At 38.7% G+C, this 22,018-nt stretch overlaps 2 protein-coding genes across 2 annotated transcripts in view; both read right to left on the bottom strand.

Moving 5' to 3' along the window:
- The window catches only part of trit1 (tRNA isopentenyltransferase 1), a 65,322-nt gene extending 56,302 nt beyond the window's left edge, over positions 1 to 9,020 (bottom strand). Inside the window, exon 1 of the mRNA XM_007249276.4 lies at positions 8,827 to 9,020. Coding sequence (XP_007249338.1) covers positions 8,827 to 8,985 — 159 coding nt within the window. The 5' untranslated portion in view covers positions 8,986 to 9,020. The remainder of the gene's footprint in view (positions 1 to 8,826) is intronic.
- A 3,448-nt stretch (positions 9,021 to 12,468) lies between these two features.
- On the bottom strand, positions 12,469 to 18,608 carry myclb (MYCL proto-oncogene, bHLH transcription factor b). Its single transcript, XM_007249274.4, has 3 exons — positions 18,241 to 18,608; positions 16,284 to 16,953; positions 12,469 to 15,158 (listed from the first exon to the last, which is right to left on the bottom strand). Exons 2-3 carry the CDS (start codon positions 16,897 to 16,899, stop codon positions 14,509 to 14,511), a joined length of 1,266 nt encoding a protein of 421 aa, XP_007249336.3. The 5' UTR covers positions 16,900 to 16,953; positions 18,241 to 18,608; the 3' UTR covers positions 12,469 to 14,508.
- Between the last annotated feature and the right edge of the window lie 3,410 nt (positions 18,609 to 22,018).

Below are 22,018 nucleotides of genomic sequence, written 5' to 3'. Positions count from 1 at the left end.
GACAGAAAAACACAGACAAGGTTAACTTGGAGCCAACATAAATTTAATTCAGTACAAAAGGGGTTTTAGTTGAATATTAAATACATAAACTCAAATAATAGTGCTAAATTATATTTAAAAATGGTCTTGCTTGTAAAATAGCTTCAGATTTTATGGAAACCAAGATGATAATCAGAAGCATATACTATCAATAACACCTCAAGTCTGAAACAACTTGAGTAAAAGCAAAATAAAGAAAAAAATTAAAGAGAAATCTGCAAATACAGATAAAGAGAAATTCCCAAATGCACATGCAGTATAGACATAACGGACACGAAGGTCCCATAAAACAGGATGTGACATGCTCAGGATTACAGGCCTATTACAGCTCCTTCATTCCTGAATCAAGCTCAAAAAACTCAAAGGCAAAAACAAAAGGAGCACAGAGTTGCATCACTTTCCTGTGTACACACACACAAACACAGACACACACAGACACACACAGACACACACAGACACACACAGACACACACAGACACACACAGACACACACAGACACACACAGACACACACAGACACACACAGACACACACAGACACACCTCTCCAACCTGCACAGGCTTCGTTCACACAGTAGGCAATTGACCCAAATCAGATATTTAGTTTATGCTGTTCATATAACCTTTTTAATGTGACCAACAGCCAAACAGTACAATATGTTACACAGCCACACAACACACCTGAATCACATATGATGTAAAAGATCAGATGAGATGAGTCACATTTACCTGCTGTGTGAACATAGCCTCAGAGAGAAACGTTCCAGCAGACATCTAAGCTAATATCCAACTAATCACCCATGCCAGTCCTTCATTGACTGAACAGGGTGTGCTAGATTAGGCCTGAAGCAGAAACCTGTGAGGCAGAGTTCTGTTAAACGTAACCATACAAGAAACTGAGTTAGGACCTCAGTTTACAGCTGGGCACTTTGTGTGACTAGTGTGTGGATAGTATCCTGATAAGAGTTTATCCACATGCATTTATCACCCGGTAGTAAAGTGCGTTTCCAGTTAGTCAGACTGCAATCTGATTTCTGTGTGAGTCAGAATATGCAACTGCACTTGTTAACTGCAAAAAAAGGCTCAAATGCATCTCAAACCAAGTCCTGAATTGGTTTTAGTGATTGCATTTGTATCTCTTATTAATGTGGCTGTAATCTATTTTTAACACAAGTGTGTCTACAGGTCATTTTTGTTTGGCTTGGCCTTATTCAGATCAAACTCTAATAATTCAGACTAGGGCTGGGCGATATGTTTACAAAACAATGGTGATATACAATATATACTACACAATATGGAAAAAAACAAAACAAAAAGGAAATATTTACAAGTGACATACAAACTGCACAAGACCACAAATAAATCCCAACCCCTTAGCCTGCATAACAGGCACTTTATTTTGTGCATTTCTATATGTTCCATAAAAAGGATTTGATTACATCGATATTGATGATATATTCAAGATGCATTAAGTGACCAGGTGTATTTTCCAATGACTCAACACTGTAGTTATTATCTAGGTATTGTACAAAGTCTTATACAGGTATGCACCCTTCCATTTGTGTTCCAGTAAAAGGTTTAATAAACACAAGAGATTTCCTTTATCATGGAAGAATCACTTAATCAGTTGGCCAAAAACACTCATGCATTTAAATATACTATAGAGAACTTGGGCTTCACTAAAAAATCTCTTCAGAAATCAGTCAACTATAAAAAAATAAGCAGACATACAGCCAACAGCTTATCAGCACTAGGGCTTCTGTATTTCAGTGGCTTTATTAGCTTTCTCTCTGAGTACTTTCAACCAACACAGCGGGAAACGTTACTGATAGAGCTCACACAGGTGCGGCTCACTATCAAAAAGACAGCAAAAATCACTCAAATCACATTAATGTCCTCAATCAGCACAGCGCTCAAATCTAATTAGCATACAAGTGGCCGTATTCAACACTCTTCTGTAGAACTGAAATTTACACACACAAAACATCAGTCCAGTTAAGACTAGAGATGCTGCATTATCGATACTCAGTTTTGGAAATATGGAACACAACTGGAAAAATTGTTATTAAAAAAAAACGTGGCCCCTGCATGTTAAATTTTTCCTGCAGTTTTAACTGTAGAAGCGAAAGCGCAGTCACTTGTTTTAACAAACTAGAAGCTAGAATTAGCTTCTCATTTGGCAGACTCTTACTCAAAATAACAGTGTGCCAATATTAGCACAGAACACTACAAGATATACTTAGAGGAGAAATGTTTTGATGGGGAAAATTGTCTGTTTTGTCACTGAAACAAATGAAGAGGAACAGAACTACCAATTTAGAAAAGCACAAAGAGGCAAAAACACAATCTCTTTAAAAGCACTCATTAAATCATATATTGCAATAAATTAGGTCCTTCTTGCAATAATTATTATTCCATTTATAGTTGCTCAGAGCAATTTGAGCCGTCACAGTTTGAACAACCTCTATAGAACAGCCACTTCTAGACAAGCTGGATAAAACAAAACCGGCACTCAAGTTTTAGGTTTTTCACAGATATGGTGGGTCATTTTGCATTAAATAGTTCTTGTGATATTGTATTATTCACTTTACCAGTTACATGGCGCACTTGGCAGCATTTTGAACTCAATGTAGCAACAAAATGGATGCTATTATCTCTGGAGCATCAACTGTGATGCTGCTATTTAAACATAAAAATGCTATGTAATATTGCTTTAATGATTTAAATGTGTAAATATGAAGGCACAGCATTTTTGCATTTTGCAGAGTGCACACACTAAGCACACACTTTGTTCTTTGAAAAGAAACAGTGCTCATTTTCTGAGGATGTACAGATTGTGTGACTCAGATCTCCAGTCAAAATCTCTGAATTTTTCATGCAGTGCAGTTGGAGTTATGGAAGTGCAAGCGCTCGGCAGGCAAATTCCCTCAAGGGTTTCCTAGTGAGCTCTCACTCAAAGAGACAGAACTAAAAGCAGAGATCAGAGACTCCTGGGAATCAGAATACCTACATCAAGTCATAACAGACCACTGGGAGTCATGGTCAGGTCAGGACAATGCTACAGACTGCGGGATTTAATATGCTGCACTGGAAATACTGCAAGCCCTACACCATCACTTATGTTTTTACAGCACAGTGAATTTCAAAGTCTTAAGCTGAATTACCCTCATAAAACTTTTGTGGTATGTATTAGGGCTGCAACAACCACGGCTACACTACACAAAGACATGGTGTACAATTTAGTGGGTAAACTTAATTTTATGAATTATTTTAATGACAGAAAAACTATTTTGCTTGCTGGTTTTGAATACTGGAGAGTCTGACATTATGGACACCTTGGACAAATGTCTTTTGTGCAGAGCCTAGTGACCTCTATGTGATCAAGCATCCTAGTCATGAGACTTGCATTTAAGCTGATGAATGTGGACAAATTTAATGACAGTGCTCAATTTAACATTTCAGCTAGATCATAAAAACCCCAAATCAGAAAAAAAATTAATATGCAATCGCAAAAATATTCTTAAAAGCTTGAAAGATTTTGCATTATTTTTGTTATATATGTGACATTTAATTGTTTGTTTGCAGTTTATATACAAGCACTCAATATGCTGCACCGTAGTTTTGTGGTCATTTGTGTTACATTATTTAGTGACATTATTTTTGCTTTTTTTTTTTTTATACAATACCAGGGTCTTGATAAGTTACTGTTTATAAGACAAATTTATTGATCTATTTTTGTTTCCAGTGAATGTATGAAACTTGTTCATTCTAAATAAAACTATGTATTTTATTGTGGTAATATATTAAAATTCATTTGAAAAAAAAATTCAATGTTCTAATTAGTCATATAATTGCAAAAACACCCTATAATATTGTGACATTATTTTATGGCCATATCGTTCCCCTCCCAGTTTGGACAATATGGAAAATGCAAATAAAAATAAAACTGTGTTTCTTACATTTACTTACATACACAGTGATACTTTACTTTATCACTTTTTCACTTAATCACATTTCTCATCATTATATTATTTATTACTGCAATCGACTGTCCACTGCAATTTCAGTGCACATGTTCCTTCTGACATCTTTGAAGAACAGAGACCCAGCTGTTTGTCTCAACAAAGGCACATTTTCAGCTGTCCATAAAGGAGAGCTCAAAATAAGATTTGTATCTACAGCGGTTGTGTAAAAGTAAATTACTCAATGCAACTGTAGGGGGAGCCCAATTCTCACAGTCAGGATGACAAAATCTCACAAAAATTAAGCTTTACTTTAAACAAACATACTAAAATTATTAGAGTTAAAGGATTTAGAGCGTACAGATGAATTCAATCATCTCTTTCGTTTAACCTCCTCTAGCCAAAAGTTCTCGAAATCCTGTCTAGGCCAGAAGTGTGAGCATCTTTTGGGTTCCAGTGTTTCCACTACATTTATTCTGCCAGGGTGGCCCTCCCCACTGTGGGCCTGCTGCTGCTACACCACAAGTGGTATTGTATATCTCACGGGTAAAATACCCAAGCATTGCTGTTTTAAAAACCTTGCCACTGCAACAGAACTGATAATGGCTCATAGCGAATAGCTCATTTGACCAGAAAGCCTGCTGCAATAAGTACAAATCTGTCCGGTCTTTCATAAGCTTGCAATGCATTCCTCCACACTAAAGAAACATCTCCAAGACCCCTCGACTCTTTCACAGCGATCCATAGCCGACACCAGCAAAAAGTAGTCAGAACTGGTTCCACATCGCTGACCCTCAAAGCACAAAGGTCTTTCCATACCCTTGTGAGTTAAAGGCAGGCAGTCTTTCAGTTCTGCGAATGACCCATTAAATTGCCCTTCAGGACCTCAAAGACCTCATGTGAAAAGAGGGTGACGTTCAAAATCCCTTTTTATCCCACTCTCTCTCCAGGAAAACACCCATCTATGAGGTTCCCATGAGCCCTCACCCAACTGCACATCCTTTGAATTATGACCTCCTTGACCCTTGATGGCATGGCTTCTCCGAATGGCCCAGACTATGGGTGTCCTCCACTCTATTATTAAAATATGCAAACTTAACACGGTCACATTAAAAATAGCACCCTCACTTGCTCTCTTGCGCCCTGTACAGTACTGCCATTCAAAATGTAAATAATGTCCTATGCAAGCTGCAGAGCTACTGAATGCGAGGGGTGGCCAGCGGAGGCTCCTGAACACAATAGGAGTGTGGGAACCAATTCAGCATGACAATGGTGGCTTCCTAATGGCGTCTCCGCAACACTGATCACATCGCCACAGTTGTCCTGCACGAACCCTTCTCCCTCTTGCACAGATCTGTAACCGCCATCTCTAATACAAATGCAACTTATACACACACACGCGCACACACGCGCACACACACGCACACACACGCACACGCACGCACACACACAGGAGTCTAAGAACCAGCCTGCTGCTCAGTGTGTGGCAATTTTGCTGAAGTGAAGGGGCAGGAATGTTATTAGTGTAACCTAGTTAACTGTACCAGGTGACATGCACAAACTCTCAAAGGAGCAGTACATGCTCAAGGTCAAAGAACAAAAGACAATGAGAGTGTTCCTGAATTATAAAGGTGCTAAATGTAATCAGGGGTGAACGGATGACTGTGGTAGAGAGGTTGATTCAATCTAAAATTCAAGGGTAAAACCTCAGAACCAATTTGCCAGTAAGAGACGATATATTCACAGGATACAAGGCATATTAAATTAAGATGAGGAAATATTCTCCTAAAACCACCTCTTATGTAGCATAACTATCATTCACGTCCTTAACATAAGAACAATAACTCTAAAAAAAAATAAACTGCAATTGTCAATAAACATCTTTCAGTACATTTAACTAGTTGTTTGTGAAGCTATTATGCACAGGCCATTATGAGGCTTCAAGTGAGAGGTCAGAACATAGCCAATAACCTTTAAAACTGGTTTGTAAAACTGAAAGACAGTTGCTTTAATTATCAATGCCCAAGAAATAAAGTTTTTACTACTTTTACCCCTTCCTTTATTTAAATCCCTGTTACAAACTTGACACGCAGTCTTTAAAAGAAGGAGTGTGTTTGCAGGTCTTCCCATTATAACTTTTCCTTTGAGGCAATTATAGCCAAATTTAGCACATACATAATATTAATCTTGGTAAAATAAATTAAATATGAGTACATTACACTGGCAATGTAACTAGTGGCTATTGTATTAGCTAGCATGTGGCTAATGTGTAGGCTAGCATGTGGCTAGTGTTTGGCTAGCTTTTAGTTAGTGTCTTGGTTAGCTTTGGGTAGTGTTAGCTATCTTGTGGCTACTGTGTAAGCTAGATTATGTCTGGTGTGTTAGATAGCTTGTAGCTAGTGCCTTGGATAGCTTGTGGCTAATGTGTTAGTCAGCTTATAGCTAGTGTCTTGACTAGCATGTGGCTAGTGTGTTAGTTAGCATGTTGCTGGTATGTTAGCTAGCTTGTAGTTAGTATATTGGCTAGCATGTGGCTAGTGTGTTAGCTAGCTTGTGGCCAGTGTCTTGGCTAGCATGTAGATAGTGTGTTAGCTAGCTTGTGGCCAGTGTCTTCCCTAGCATGGGGCTAGGGCATACCTGTGAAGTCTACCATTTTGGTAGAAAAATAACCTTTTTTTAATCCGTCTTTCCCGCCGACCTCCTGTTTTAGTATTTTTCCGTACAGTTCCTGTACCATATTATAATAAAAAAAAAAAACGTGTGCCTCTCCAAACTGAAATTTCACTAACCTTGCGAGAACTGCCACCCAGGCTGGTCCAAGAGGCAGTTCTAGCAAGGTTAGTGGCTACAGCAGGAACAAATCATAGAGATGGATAGATGCAAGGAGAGAGAAAACACACCATACTATGACAATACATACCTTGTACATATGTACTCCTTCTGATCACAGAAAATACCACTGATCACAACAAAATAACATTATTATGACAATAATATACATATATTAATATATATAATAAGTAATATAATAAAATTAACTACTACATACTATATTATGATACTATGATACTGACTTGAATGGGCTGGTAGGACGGCTCAAAATGGGTGGCAGAAAATGTCCCTTATTTTTTAAATCCAAAAATTTACAGGTATGAACATAGGTGGGTTATAGCTAGTGTCTTGGCAAGCATGTGGCTAGTGTGTTAGCCTAGCTTGTGTCTGGCCTGTTAGCTAGTTTGTAGTTGGTGTCTTGGCTAGCTTGTGGCTAATGTGTTAGCTAGGATATGGATGGTGCGTTAGCCAGCTTTTAGCTAGTGTCTTGGTTAGCATGTTAGCTAGCTTGTGGCTGGTGTGTTAGCCAGCCTACAGCTATTGTCTTAGTTAGGATGTAGCTAGTGTGTTAGCTAGCTTGTGGCTGGTGCGTTAGCTCAGAACAATACAATACACAACTTATGTTTCAAATAGAGTACTTGTTAACTCAATGCTGTGTAAATATTTTAAAAACCTCTTGCAGCCATGATAACATTAACAAAAACAATCCAAACATCTTTATTCAAAACAAGCTTTATTCTTACTGTGTCAAAACAAATGCATCAAAATTAAACAGTAATTAGACCAGTTTCTAAGCTTTTTGCCCTTAAATATACATTTAATGTTGATTTAGATGAGACCACATGACTTTACGAATGCTGTATTTAATAGACACGCATATTCCTCAAACGAAAAACAAAATGTCCTGCGGAGCAGTGGTTCCCAAACCTGGTCCTAGAGAACCACCTGCCATGCACATTTTAGCTAGTGGTTACCCTTCATTAACACGATTTTTTAAGCTCAAGATGGGATGATAGAGGAGAAAATATGCATGACAAGTGTCTTCTTAGGCCCAGGGTTTGGGAACCACCCTGTAGAGCACATGTATCTATTTTAACTAAAGAGCTAACTAGTTAGCATTAGCTCGGTGCTGATAGCAAAGCCTGGAATGCAGACAAAACCTACAAACTACTGGACTGGAATGTCAATGGAAAGCAAATGACATCAAAATAAATAGCAAAAAAATTGAACAAGAATGCGTGACTATATGACTTCTGTAATTAGGTTATTAAATAAGCAGATGTTTGAAACGGAGCACAATGTCCTGCAGAGCAGTACATTTCCAACGCTGGTCCTGGATGAACACCTGCTATGCACATTTAAGCACACCTGATTCAGCTAATGGGCTAACTAGCTTTTTGTCAAGTCAAGTAGTTTTTTTAGACAAGACTTTTCTGTTGAGATGGAGCAGAAAACATTGACAGGTGGTGTTCCAGGACCAGGGTTTGGGAACAACTGTACTGCTGTAACCTAGTTAAGTTAGATAACCTAGGTTGGCTGGAGCACATGCATTCAGTTTAGCTAGCTAGCTAGGTTAGCTCTGTGCATTAGCTCAGTTAGCTGATAGCAGAACCTGACATGCAGACCATGCATACAAAGCACTGTAATAAAAGTGAAATAAGTGACCAATAACGACTAAAATCGACATGACACGTTACAAATAGCAAGATTAACTACAAACATTGGCACCAATTAGGCCACCCATAGGTTAGCTAGCAAGTTGTAGCTACAGGATGACAGCTTTCTCTTCCAAGGCCCAAAGTTTTTCAAGATCTTACCAAGGCTTAAAAAGACCCAACGCCACATATAATACAACATATGTCTTTGTCACGTTCAAGTGCATCAATATCTCGTCTATATCATCACATACACTGAATATTATCTCTCTAAACTCGAGATAATCACCAGGGCCTTTCACGTGTTTCCAGTCCCAGTGCAGCCATGTGCTGAACTCACCTGCATGGAATCGGCGCTGATTATCTCTCCCTGCAGTCTCCTCCCGAGCTCAATGGCCAGTTTCGATTTTCCAGTTCCAGTAGCGCCTAAAATCACGACCAGAGGAGGGACGATGCGCTTCCCCAGCGCACGCTGCACAGCCACACTGGCGGCGGCCATGACGGAGAGTCCACACTGCTCCAGGATGCTCCGCGCATGCGCAGACAGCTCCAACGAGGAGGAAGCGGTCTGTTTCCTAGCAACGCAGATTGGGTGCAGATCTTCAAATCGTACGATATGCCACAGAAAACAGCGCGAGCGACCCGGATTATATATACATCGGATGATACGCTGAAGTAAGTCTCTGAATCATTAAAAACTGTAGCTAGCAGAGTAAAGAACTCAATGACTGAAGAACTAACATTAACCTAATTCATTAACCTCATTCATTCACTGCTGTTTATAGACTGTTCTGGTTATAGAAAACCTTTCACACGACTCTCATAAGCTTTATAAACCCAGCGGCCCTCCGGCAGCTGCTACTCTCTCACTGTTAACCTGCTAAAACCTTAATAAGCTTTTCTGCATTCCCACTCAGACAGGGTGAGATCAGGTGAAGTAAGTGGGTGTACCAGTACCACTCAAGAATAGGTTTAGACACACCTTCTCATTTAATGTTTTTAAATTCCTGGCCAAAACTTTTTTGTAGCATTGTACCATTCACTGTGGCATTGTTTCAAAAAGCTTCTGCAATGTCACAAGACTTATTTTATTCCAGTGTTGCATTAATTTTTCACCAAGATCTTGCAGCATTGATGATGGTGTAGTCTGATGGCTGAGCAAAGCCTTCTTCAGCACGTCCCAAAGATTCTCAATGAGGTTAAGGTCTGGACTCTGTGGTGAACAATCCATGTGTGGAAATGATGATCTCATGCTCCCTGAACCAGTCTTTCACAATTCCAGCCCCATGAATCCTGACATTGTCATCTTGGAATATTGTGCCATCAGGGAAGAAAAAATCCATTGATGGAATAACCTGCTCTATATTCAGTATATTCAGGTAGTCATCTGACCCCATTCTTTCAGCACATACTGCTGCTGAACCTAAACCTGACCAACTGCAGCATCAACCCCACATCATCTGATTAGTTAAATCCAGGTGAAGACATTTTTTCTGACCAGGCAGTTTAATATAAAAAAATGAAAACAATTAAGAGACACATACGGAATTACGTAGTAATAAAAAAAATGTGTCTAAATGTTTGAGTGGTACTGTACTTTAGCCTGTCTACTCAAGTAATACTTATTTATGCCGCATCATTATTAAATGTAATATAGTTAAAGTACAAGAATGTAATTGAATTTGTGGATTTTAACATTTATTATGATAAACAATGTTTTCTGAGTTCACTGGGTATAATCATTGAAAACCTAACTGCTTGTTATCCTACAATGCATAATTAGCCTTGTTTACTTGTGGAGTGAATTTATTATTTATTTATTTATACTTACTGTTGTATAGATTTTAAGAAATACAAAATGTATTTTTAACATTCAAAACAGGACAAATATATATTTTTAATTTTCACACTTTTTCAAATGTATTTATAAGGCATTTACATCAGTTTGATCTCATCACATCCATCCATTCAGACTGGTTTCTTAGCAGCACAGAAACACTAAATAAAGCGAAGGAACACATTTTCCAACACCCTAACCGCAAACAAAAATACTCACCATCCTACAATAGAAAAAATACAACACTGGTTTGTATATTTTAGCACAGAATAATATTTTAGAAGTAGATGGATTACTATAAAACAGAATGCATACAATATTATACTGACACAATAAGTGCATCAGTAGAGCGGATTTTTACAAACCACTGTTTAAATGACACTTCCACATGTTCTATGCAATTACACATTTTCACCAGAGAGGTCTCTAAATCTCCACAACCACCAAAATATACAAGCTTTTATTCTAAAATATAACATATGTAATGCCTTTTATTTATTATGTCAGTCAAATTCTTTTTAATTGAAAGCAGTAGTATACCAGAGTTGGCAGGGGAGTTATTATTACAATAGATTGTATTAGTGTACTAGTGTGACACCCCTGCTATGTCCAGTAACTTTATTCTAAAAACAGGGTGGTCTGGTAGGTTTTGGTGGGAATTTTAATGTTAAGCTCACACGTCTTATTGCTTGCTGGTTGTCTAAGCTAGTATGGCAAAGGGGTCCAGAAGAAAACACAAAAACGTATCCCCTAATTCTTAAAAACCTAATTTCGCTGCAATTACACATTCTCACCTGAGAGGCCTCTAAATCCACAAATCCCCAAAATGTGCAGACTGTCACTTTAAGCTTTCATTTTAAAATATAAATTTTTTAATACATTTGATTAAATAACTACAACCATGCCCACAGTGACGTCCCATTAATCAAATCTTTTACATATTAGCACATCTCTCAACAACGCTGGTTGTCATTGGCTGGCAGAGTGGCCCTAACAAAATAAAGTGATCAATATCATCAACCAGGGCCTGGCCCACTTAACCTGAACTCACCCAGGCGCATTCAGCGGAGTGGATTTATGCACTCCACCTCGCACCATGCTTCTGCTGACTTTCTAAAACACACTGACTCAATGTGAAGGGAAAAAAGAATAGCTGGATTGTTGCTATGGAAACTGAACGACCTGCGCCATGGAAAAAAGAGACAGTGGTTGCCACGGCAACCAGGGTGCTGCAAGCGTCCGCATGCATGAAATGATCCAAACGGATTTTCTCACCCTCCCTGCTACAGGTACGGCATGGGAGGGAGGGTCATACGTAGTAGGAAACCCTGCCTTATTATTTTTATCAGTGATTTATTATAGCTGTCCAGTTCATTTGAATTGACTCGTAGTAGCAGGGGAACGGTTTAGTGGTGAATGAATTAGTGGTGAAATGTCTTCAAGGTCTTAAGGGTCTTATCACAAGCACAGTCACCTTGATTTACTTTCCATGTTATCTACAAAAAATGGGTTATTTAAAGCTTTTAAATGTGGAAAATCCAAAAGTAGGACAACAGCCTCCAACACATTTATCTTTATTTCCAAAATTATCCCAATTCCCACTATTAGTAGGCCTAGTCCTGGATTTAAGAGATTGCACCCATTCTTTCAAAAGTGAAGTACTCTATATTTCTCAGTCTATATTAGGGATGAGTGATATGGCCCTAAAATAATAACACAATATTTCAAGGTATTTTAGCGGCAACAACATTTTCCCAAGATCACAGAACCCCAATAAATATTTCATTAATATAAAGGATATACTATTACTAAATATACTTCAGTAGAAACAAACATTTGTCTCTTATCTTAATTTCCTAAAAAACACTTACTTACTGAGTTTATATAAAATAATAACAGAACACTAAAATATTGTAATGTACTAAAAACTTTCAGAAAGTCAAAGTGCAGGATCTTTAGTGCATATAAAGTAAAAATAAATAAATAAATATAGAAAAGGTGTTTAAAAAGCTTCCCTAAAGCTACAGTTTATTGGCAGTGTAATGTAGTTATAGTGCTATGTTGTCCATGATTAGACTTATTTCTTGTCCAAGAAACCAACTCTTAATTTCACACACAAAATTCTGCAATAAAGCCACAAACACATTTGATTGATTTGAATTTATTAATTGTCTGACTTCTATAGGCTCATGAGGTACTGAACACAAAGTGCTTAATGCTGCTGCCACACTCCCAGTGTGTGCCCACAGTGGCCACCAGGAGAGAGCAAAACAAGCATGAAAGAAAGGACTAGACAAATAATGTACAAAACAATGTCCAACACCTGGGGGGAGGACGAACAGGACAGAAATCAGACCACATTCTTTCTTAAAGGAACAACAAAGACAAACAAAACAGTAGTAGGCTGACGGCGGCATATACCATTGAGGAAAGTGAGTTAAGGCTAATGGAGGAGTCTAGTGGAGTGAGTTACAGTGTAGTGCTACCACATATTTCGCTGGGGCTGTTTTTTTTTTACTAGACATTAATGAGTCCTGCTTGTATAATTTAATGTTGGTTTGCTGGACAGGGTTAAGGTCTAGTACTGGACTATACAGCACCATGAATGGAGATATGTAGTCTAGGACTAGGCTTAATCTCTGTCTAGGAAACAAACCAAAAGTTACTTACAACAAAGATTTTCCACTTTATAAACGCACTTTATGAATCAATGACAAAAAAAAAGCCAATTTAATAAATTAATGAACTGATTTGATTAAACACCTGAGATTATACACTAATTCCGGGTGCAAGTACCATGGCTTGATTTATCCTCGAAAACCTTAAAAAGGTTTTCCAAATATACTTTGGTAGAATATATTCAATTAAGTCGAGAAACTCAAATCTACACAAGTGAAGGTGGTGCACCAAGCTAACGGATTATGAACTGTAATTCTAACATTAGATGAGCATTAGTGATGGGTAAAGAAAGCATATGCCACCAATGGGGAGGGAACAAAAAAGAACAAACAAAAAAGAGCAAATATTGCATACACAAAGAAATACTGAAATCTGTAGGAAAATAGAGTACAAAAGTCTCTTTAACATTTATGACTAACCTATTTTTAGATTTTACACACCCAAAACAAAGCAAAATAAAAAACAAAATCCACAAGATGAAATGAGTAGGCAGTGAAAACAGCATCAAAGTGGCTAGTGATACAAAGTAAAGTTGATAGTGTCATTTTATTTTCTTTTTTTATATGCCTTTTTGTTTTAACTTTTCTTAACAAAAATAGAAGCTTTGATATACTCATAAGAGTAAGCCAAGTGGGCCAACCAAGTTTCAGAATATATGAGGGAGGGGGGGAAACAAAAGTTAATCAAATCAACAGCATTGATTTTGGTATTAAAACAGAAAGCATATATAATATACCTGTATTTTACACATGAATCTACAGCAGAGCTATTATGTACAAATATGTCACAGTTTATATACAATGCAAGGCTGTGTAAGGCATCGACTCAAAATGTGCACCAATAGAAGAGGAAAAAAAAAAAAAAGAATTCTATGTGATCTTTACAGACAAACAGACAGACAGCTGGCTAACAACAGTGCTACTCCCTGTCTGTCTGTCAAAATCTAGTCCTGGCAAAATATTGCAGTGGGCCACAGACTTCACTTTGAAATATCTGAAGAAAATGTTAGTAATGGCACAGCAGGGCATTCAATTACATGTTTTAGGTTTTACTAAGCTTAGGAAATCTGATTTTTTTTGCAGATTCCATCACACTGAAATCTGTTAATTAGGGCAGCAACACGTGCATACAGGCTAAATGCTACATTTCAAATAATGCCGAACTGGCATGCTAACTCAATGTTACAGAATGTCCCCGACTAGGATTGTTCTAATATGTTTAAAAAAAAAAAAAAAAAGGGGTCACTTTAATCATCTCTTTTACGTAAGGTATAAACAAATCAGCAGGGCCTTCTTTGGGAAACGTAGTGAAGTTTATGTAATCTATAACACACCAACTGACTAGTCTGCAAATATCCATGTCGCCCTCTCCATAAGCCCACAAGCAAATGTGCAAAAATAAACAAACAAAACAAAAAAATCAATAATATTTATATTACAATAATACAAAATAAAGTACAGGTGTCTTTGCTTTTAAATATCTCAATTTTTTATCTTGTTTTTAACTTTAGGAGCGTTTTAGTTCTGCTAGCCTTCGAAGTAGCTGCTGCTGCCTGTTCTTAAGCTGCTTCTTTTCATGGGCTTTTTGCTTGTCAGTAATGTGCAGGGCACGCAAGTACTCCGCCGCTTTGGTCAGGATCACCACCTTTGGTGTCTTCGGACAGTCCATCAGACTGGGAATCTCGTCCCTCAAGGCCAGGAAGCGGGAGCGCAGGTCGTTGCGTCTCTTGCGCTCCAGGAAGTTGTGGTTCTTGCGCCTGTCCATGTCTTCGCTGTCTGAGCTCTGAGGGCTGGATGGCTGGGACTTGGGGCTGTGGTGGGATGAGGAGTGGGGCGGGGACGCAGGCATGGCCTGTGCTGGCATGGAAACAGCAGCAATAGACAAGTAGGGTTTGCTCTCAGGAGTGTGCAGTGTGGAACCTGTCCGTGGTTGGGGAGTCTCCTGGCGAACTTTCTTGCGAGGGGGCTCTACCTCAACCTGGCTGTCGGGGGAGGGAGCGGCGTAGTTGTGCTGCTGCTGGTGAATAGAGATGTGAAAGCGCTTCATGCCAGGGTCATAGGGGTCAGCACGCACGGTGATCGTGACCGGCTTACGGGAACTGACCAGCCGCGACTTGTGCTTGTGCTCTACTGTCACCACATCGATCTCCTCCTCATCTAAAAAAAAAAAAAGAAAAGAAAAGGAATAAATAAAGGACAGCACAAAATCAGATATACAATATATTACTGACCAATTAGCTTACATGTTATTGATGCTTAATTTTAGTGCACATAAATCTTCTACTCCCACTAATAACTAGATCTCAGGGTAAAATGAATGGTTATACATTGCATCTGTGGCTAGAGTTGTGCGCCGCCAAAAGTATTACACATGTTTTGAGGTTTTTGTAAACACAGAAGGGCTACTAGAGGTTGAGGAAACATTTAGATCAGACAGTCTCAAGGTTGACACATGACTCATCACAGCTGAGTATCCAAACTATCTGTTGAGCAGTTTCTTGTTCCCTTTTAATTGAAAAAAGTGCAGCTGAAGAACAAACAAAGAGGGTGAGGGAAAAAAAAGCACAAAAAAGATACAAGGACATGACCTAGAAGCCTGCCTAATTACTTAAAAGACAACCTTGGGTTGGCTAACCTTCAATAGTTGTTGTGGTGTTCTGGAACTGTAATGTGAAAAAACACTACATTTCTAAAATGTTTAATCTGCTAAAAAACTAAACTGTGCGTTAGGACATTTTAATCAAAATGCATGATTGCATATCCCTGTAAAAATAACCACCAATAAGATCTTCAAAAGTGGTCTACAATTCTTTCAGGAGCAGAGAAAAAATAAAAAGGAATCAGTGGTCTTTCATGACTTATCAAGTTTAGCTACATTTCTCACCGCTTCCTCTTTCAGCTGATCGTTCTCTGCTCCCCGCCCACAAGCACAACAATCCATCCCCTTGTTGGAGTTTAGGAATGTAGGACTATGGCACAAGTCCACACAGACATTCCACACATGATGTCAACCTCAAAACCGAAGAGGCATCATTGCATAACTCGTGTAACACCTCTATAACAGCGCCTTACGCACTCACCGAACTGAAGAGTTTAAAACTAATTCAATTAAAGAAGTACATTTGTATGACTTGAAGTAAAAAGGTGAGCATTGCCTGAATAAATCATGGTCTTTCGGATGATAAAACTTCTCTTGTTTGGACATGTTTAAAAATACACATAAAAAAAAACCCTGCATGCAGCATCATGCACTTGGATCAAAGTCAAGGACTATATGCCTACCAGAAGAATCGCTGCGTGACTCTGACCCAGACGACACCTGTTTCTTGCAGCTGCTGCTGCTCAGAGGGAAGGTCAGGACAGCCGCTGGATCCACACAATCCGTGGCCAAGCTGTTGAGCACAGGCGCAGCATCTGCAGGGACAACCTGCGATTTGCTCGGGTGCATGGAGTTAGTCTGGAGGGCAAAGGGCAGCTTGGACTGCCCCGAGCAAGACAAGCGCTCGTTGACCACTTTCTCAAGCCGCTGGCTGGCAGAAAAGCTGCTCCACATGCAGTCCTGGATAATGATGGAGCTCAGGTTACCAAAAGTCTTCTCCGCACTGACTTTACATTGTCCCTCATGCTCTTCGTCCTGCCCCAAGAACTGGGACACCCACTCCAGCTTGTCCCCTAGGGATGGATACACTGCCCCATTGGCACCCTCCACTGTCCTGATGGGAGACATGGGCGGGGTTGGGACAAGCTCGAACTTCTTCCAAATGTCCTCACTAGGCGCGGTGGACTTGAAGAAATCCTCGTCCAGGTTGTGGTCATCGTAGAAATAGTGTTGGTACTGATCACAGTCCTCCATCTCCCACCTGTCACAAGGCGGAAGGTTTGCACTGATTCCTGGCATCGGTCTGCTCAACAGTGCAACTTCAGAGTAAACACAGGTCACAGCACACAAGATCTGGAAGAGAATTGGGGAAAATAATAGTTTAAAAACCAAGACATGCTGTGATGAATTCATTCAAAAGTGTTCAATTGACTCCCCTCAGGCCTTAGTTATCCATCAATGAGGAAACTTGCCTTTGTTCTTTCTGTGTTTTCTATTTTTTTAGCCCTTTGTCCTGAAGTAGTTCAGATTTACTGCAAGCTAAGTAAGTCATTAATCAAAGGCAACAAGCATGACCTAGCACTCATGCACTGTCTACTTCACTGTAGCTCTAAATGAGCTTAGTTCCTAAAATATTGAGCTTGTTAAAGATACTTCAGAACTTGGTGGGTTTTAGGTGGGTTCCATCACCTAAAAAGTGTGAGCTCAGCTCAATTATTTGTGTGGTGGTAGAGCCTTAAAAAAGTTTCGCAACACAGTTAGTAGCTACACCATTGCACAACAACATGATGCAGTGTCAGAGGGTTTATACTACAGCAGAGTTGGCTCACAGTACTTCTGGGAAAATTACCTAGCTAATACTACCTTACTACTTACTTACTGTTCACTCTAAGCTGCAGCACTGCTGGCTTTGCTAAGAAAGTAGCTAAATAACTACTGATTCTGAAGCTAGTTATACTAAAGTTACTTAACCTGAATTATCTCTAGTGATGAAAAAAAAAAAAAAAATCTAAGAATGCTGTTTTCTGTCTGTAGTGCACTCTAAAATTCTACTATAAAATCTATACAGCAAATAAATCATGCATTTTATTTCATATTGAACTTTTTATTTCATAAACCATTCATAAACAGCAAACACATGATTAAAAGTGTTCTAAATCAAGTTAAATGAGTTAAATTAGCTGATACTTTGCCTGAATGATTCTAGTACTACTGTTTTTCCAGTGTTTTTGCAGTGGCTGGGGCCAAATTACTGTTTCATTGGTTTATAATGCAACAAAACATAAAAAAAAGAAAGAAAGAAAATACATCATGTTCATTGTAATGGTTGCAGGGTCTGAAAGGGTTAAGCTTCACCTATTGGCTCCAACTCTGGATCTCAATAACCCAGCTGAGTCAAATAAGACCAACCCAACTCCTTAAAAACACACACACACACACACACACACACACACACACACACACACACACACACACACACACACACACACACACACACACACACAGCTGATCCAGCTCATGCATCAGTGAGTGATCCAACTAATTGAACCTAGCTGGTTAACTTAACAAAGCCACCAAGTCCAATAAACCCCAAAAAGAAGAGCTCCACTCAGGACCCAGCCCAGCTCCTTCCATCCTTACCTTAAATTAATCCCCAGCCTCCGTGTCCTGCAAGACATTTGAGTCGTAAAAATCCACAGCGAGACTTCTGTTGTTGGGGCTGAGCTCAGTTCAGAGCTCCACTCTGCTGCTGCTGCTGCTGTACTTCTTTCCCAGCACTTTCTCTCTCTCTCTCTTACACACAGATTATTCTCTGAAAAAGCGCTTTCCAACAAACAGTAAAGGTCCCGGAGAAAATTCCCTCCTCTCTCCGTGCTTTCTCTGCAGCGCTGTATTCTCTCAGGCTCAGCTGATCAGTCTCTCCGAAAGGGAAGAGCGTGAAGAGTCCCGGCGTGAACGCAGGAACAGTTCAGTGCCACACTGCGGCTTCACTCACTCTGGATCCTTCAAGCAACTCCAGCGCGGTTTAATCCACAAGAGCGGGCGGGCTGATTTGCATAAAAGGCTGGTAGTAGTCGCGAGGCCACGCCCCCGTTTAAAGAGACAGGACCAGTCATAGAGCTCTGAAATATGAGAGTGAAATCAGGTATTCTTGGGTGTTTTTCTGACAGATAGATAGATAGGCATAGTTGTCCATTGTTCACTTTTTTCACTTTTTCACTATTCTCTCAAAGCACTATTATCAATATTATTAGTAGTATTATTAATCCTCTATGGCATCAGTCCCTCAATTTCCTATCTATCTATCTATCTATCTATCTATCTATCTATCTATCTATCTATCTATCTATCTATCTATCTATCTATCTATCTATCTATCTATCTATCTATCTATCAATCGTATGTTTTGGGAGGAAAAAATGCTTTATCATGAATAATGATAAATTGTATTGGAAATAGATATGCCTTGTAACATTATTTTAAATATTAGTAAACAATTTATTAATTTTGTAAATAAAAACGTATGATATGGTGTGGTATGATAACCACAAGTTTGCAAAAGTTTGGCTTGTTTCCTGAGATCACATATAGATTTATACCATGCATACCTATTTGTATTTCTATTTGTATGTAGTTGGTTTATATATGTAGAGATGATTCAATGGATATTTTAATTTATTGTATTTTTCTTTTCTTTTTGCTTTTGATAAATGCCAAACAAGTAATCTGATTTAGTTTATAGGACTGGTAGATGCCTGCTAAGATGTTGCTAGGTGTATAACAGATAGATGAAGGCTATAGTGTTGCCCACTATGGTGTTTTGCATTGAACCTTTAATAATAAAAAAATATATATGTAAACTGAAAAAGTAATTGTATTAAAACAAAGTAAAAGGAGTCCAGAGTGCATATATATACTTGTGCAAGGCAGAAAAAAAACACCATCACACCACACCACATCACACACTCATTATATATACACTGTATGTATACTACACACACTATACCATATTTTAGCTTTTGTTAAAGTTTGTATACAGTAGATGTACTCATTCCTAAAGATCCAAGTACATATCAGATCATCTACTCTCCTTCTACCTTAGTGGTCAACAGTGCAGCCAGACTGGCCAACTATTTTTGCTTATTTACCATAACCTGCAGTTATTAAATCCTGTGCTGGATTAAAAAAAATACCTAAACGTTAATGCTTGTTTGGAGAAATACCATAAAATTATCACAATTACTATTACTATTTCCTGAAATGACTTGTATGAAATCAAACATTTTTAAAATTATGTTTGAAGAACCCCCACACATCAATGAAAGCCTTTTTCCTAATACTGTGTGTGGGAACCTTTAAGTGTGTAGCTCGGCCCTTTCAGAAGTTCTAGTGAGCAAACACTTGTAGGTCTCACCTCTGATAGGATACACTTAAAATACTTCTGAAGAACAAAATGATAAGTAGGCCTTCAACACCTCACAGGAGCTGCAGCTGAAATATACTTAAAGCACATAGAAAGCATGTGCATCTGTATGCACCTCATGCTGTTTCTAAAATTACATACCACAGACTTCCATGAACCACACGCAGCTCTGTGTACACAACTTATGCCTTTTCTTTTTAATGTAAAACGTAGCAGTTCTTATGCTCTGTTTCTATCAGAGCACTGTGTGAAGTTGTGGGCTTTGAATCTGAGCCCCATGCAGATATGTATGAGAACACTGCAGAGCTGAAATAACCTTAGCTATAATCCCCTTTTGCATTGGAAAAGGAGGAACTACAGGACATGGAGCGAGTTACCAGCTCAAATGAAGACAATGGGCATGTGTTTGTGTGTACTGTATATGTGTGTGTGTGTGCAAGAGAGAGAGAGAGAGAGAGAGTGAGTAAGAGAATGTGTGAAAATCTCATTCAGATTACCACACTGTCATCACACTTTGAGGTGCTAATTAAGATGTTTGCCCTCAAAAGCTGGGCACCAATAACTGAAAAATGGAACACTGGATTTAAGCGGTTGAGTCAGTGGGTGTAAAAAAAAGTAAAAGATGAGTCCAAAAGCAGATTAGAGCACACTAGGGTGGGTGATAATAATGCACTCCAAATATCTCCATATATCCAGAATTAGAGTAAAATAAATGATACTGAACAGACATAATCTGTCTCTAGTAGATATGTAATGGGAAATGACAACAGTGTGAATTTTCCTTTTGCTAAAAACAGCAAAAAAAAAGTAGTACCCTGATGTGATAATTAGAGGTGGGTGATATGGCACGATATTATTGCGTATGATATAATATGGCACACTCCTAGAGCACACATCAGTACATTTGTATTGTCACTCACCTAAGAAAATCTCCAAAAAAAATTACCTTCACAGGAGAGAGAATATCCTTCAGAACTTTCAATTGAAGTCAGTGTAAAAAATATTTTATTCCAAGTACATTTTAAAGCATTTTAATTGACCCATTGTGAATGACAGCTCCTGTGTTCAAATGATGTAGTAAAATAAAAATCAACAGAATTGGAGAACTGGTTTTTTTTTGACAGTGATGATTGAGTCTAAATATACAGTATAATAACGATTCGTTGTTTTATGTGTTTAAAGTGACACAAATGAACGTACCCAAACGATCTGATGACACAAATTTGCGAATGCACAGACATACTGCCAACAGAATATGACTCGAGAGTGGATATACATAAACTTACTAGCTGCTTTTGTCACTGAAAGCAATCAAATCCTTGTAGAAATGCTCCAAATCCAAATATTTTTTTTAATACAATGAATGAACATCAGGTAAAAGCAGCAGTCCTGTTTTAAAGCCCTATCCGAACGGGATTAGTTTTTAGGGGGTCCTGGGGTAATTTTCTCTTTTATGGGGGATCCTCTGTGATTTTATTTCTGTCCCGAACGACCATGTAATATGTGTTTTTCTCAGACGTCCTCTGGGAAAATTACAGGCTAAATTTACTACTGTTTTTTGCTGAACTCTGTGGTCCTCCGGTAATTTTAGTCCTGTCTGGATCCACATCTCAGAGTTTCAACTCCTCATGTTAAATAAAATAACTACTTGTCCACTGCCACACACCGTAATTACACTTTGGGTGCTCGTTCCCATGGAGATCCATGTAAACACAGCAAGTGGAAATGAAGGAGCTATGTCATGTGACCCAGAAAGTCAGAAAACTCACTGGTCCTCCTGTTTTTTAATTGCAACCCAGATGCAGGAGTTTTATCACTGAGTAGAAGTGAGAAATATTTTACACAGACATTCCCCTGAGAAATGAATCCCTTCAGGATAGGGCTTAAGATGTTTTAGCAATGTACTGGCAGAACCCTGCAATGTATAATATATTCATTCTAAAAACATTCTAAAAACAGTGGTCTGGTACTGTGGTACTGATACTTAGGCCACTT

The sequence above is a fragment of the Astyanax mexicanus genome, chromosome 3 (assembly GCF_023375975.1).
Source record: "Astyanax mexicanus isolate ESR-SI-001 chromosome 3, AstMex3_surface, whole genome shotgun sequence".
NCBI classification, from domain to species: domain Eukaryota; kingdom Metazoa; phylum Chordata; class Actinopteri; order Characiformes; family Acestrorhamphidae; genus Astyanax; species Astyanax mexicanus.
The sequence above is the reverse complement of the archived record's forward strand: the minus strand, read 5'-3'. Positions and strand labels throughout refer to the sequence as shown.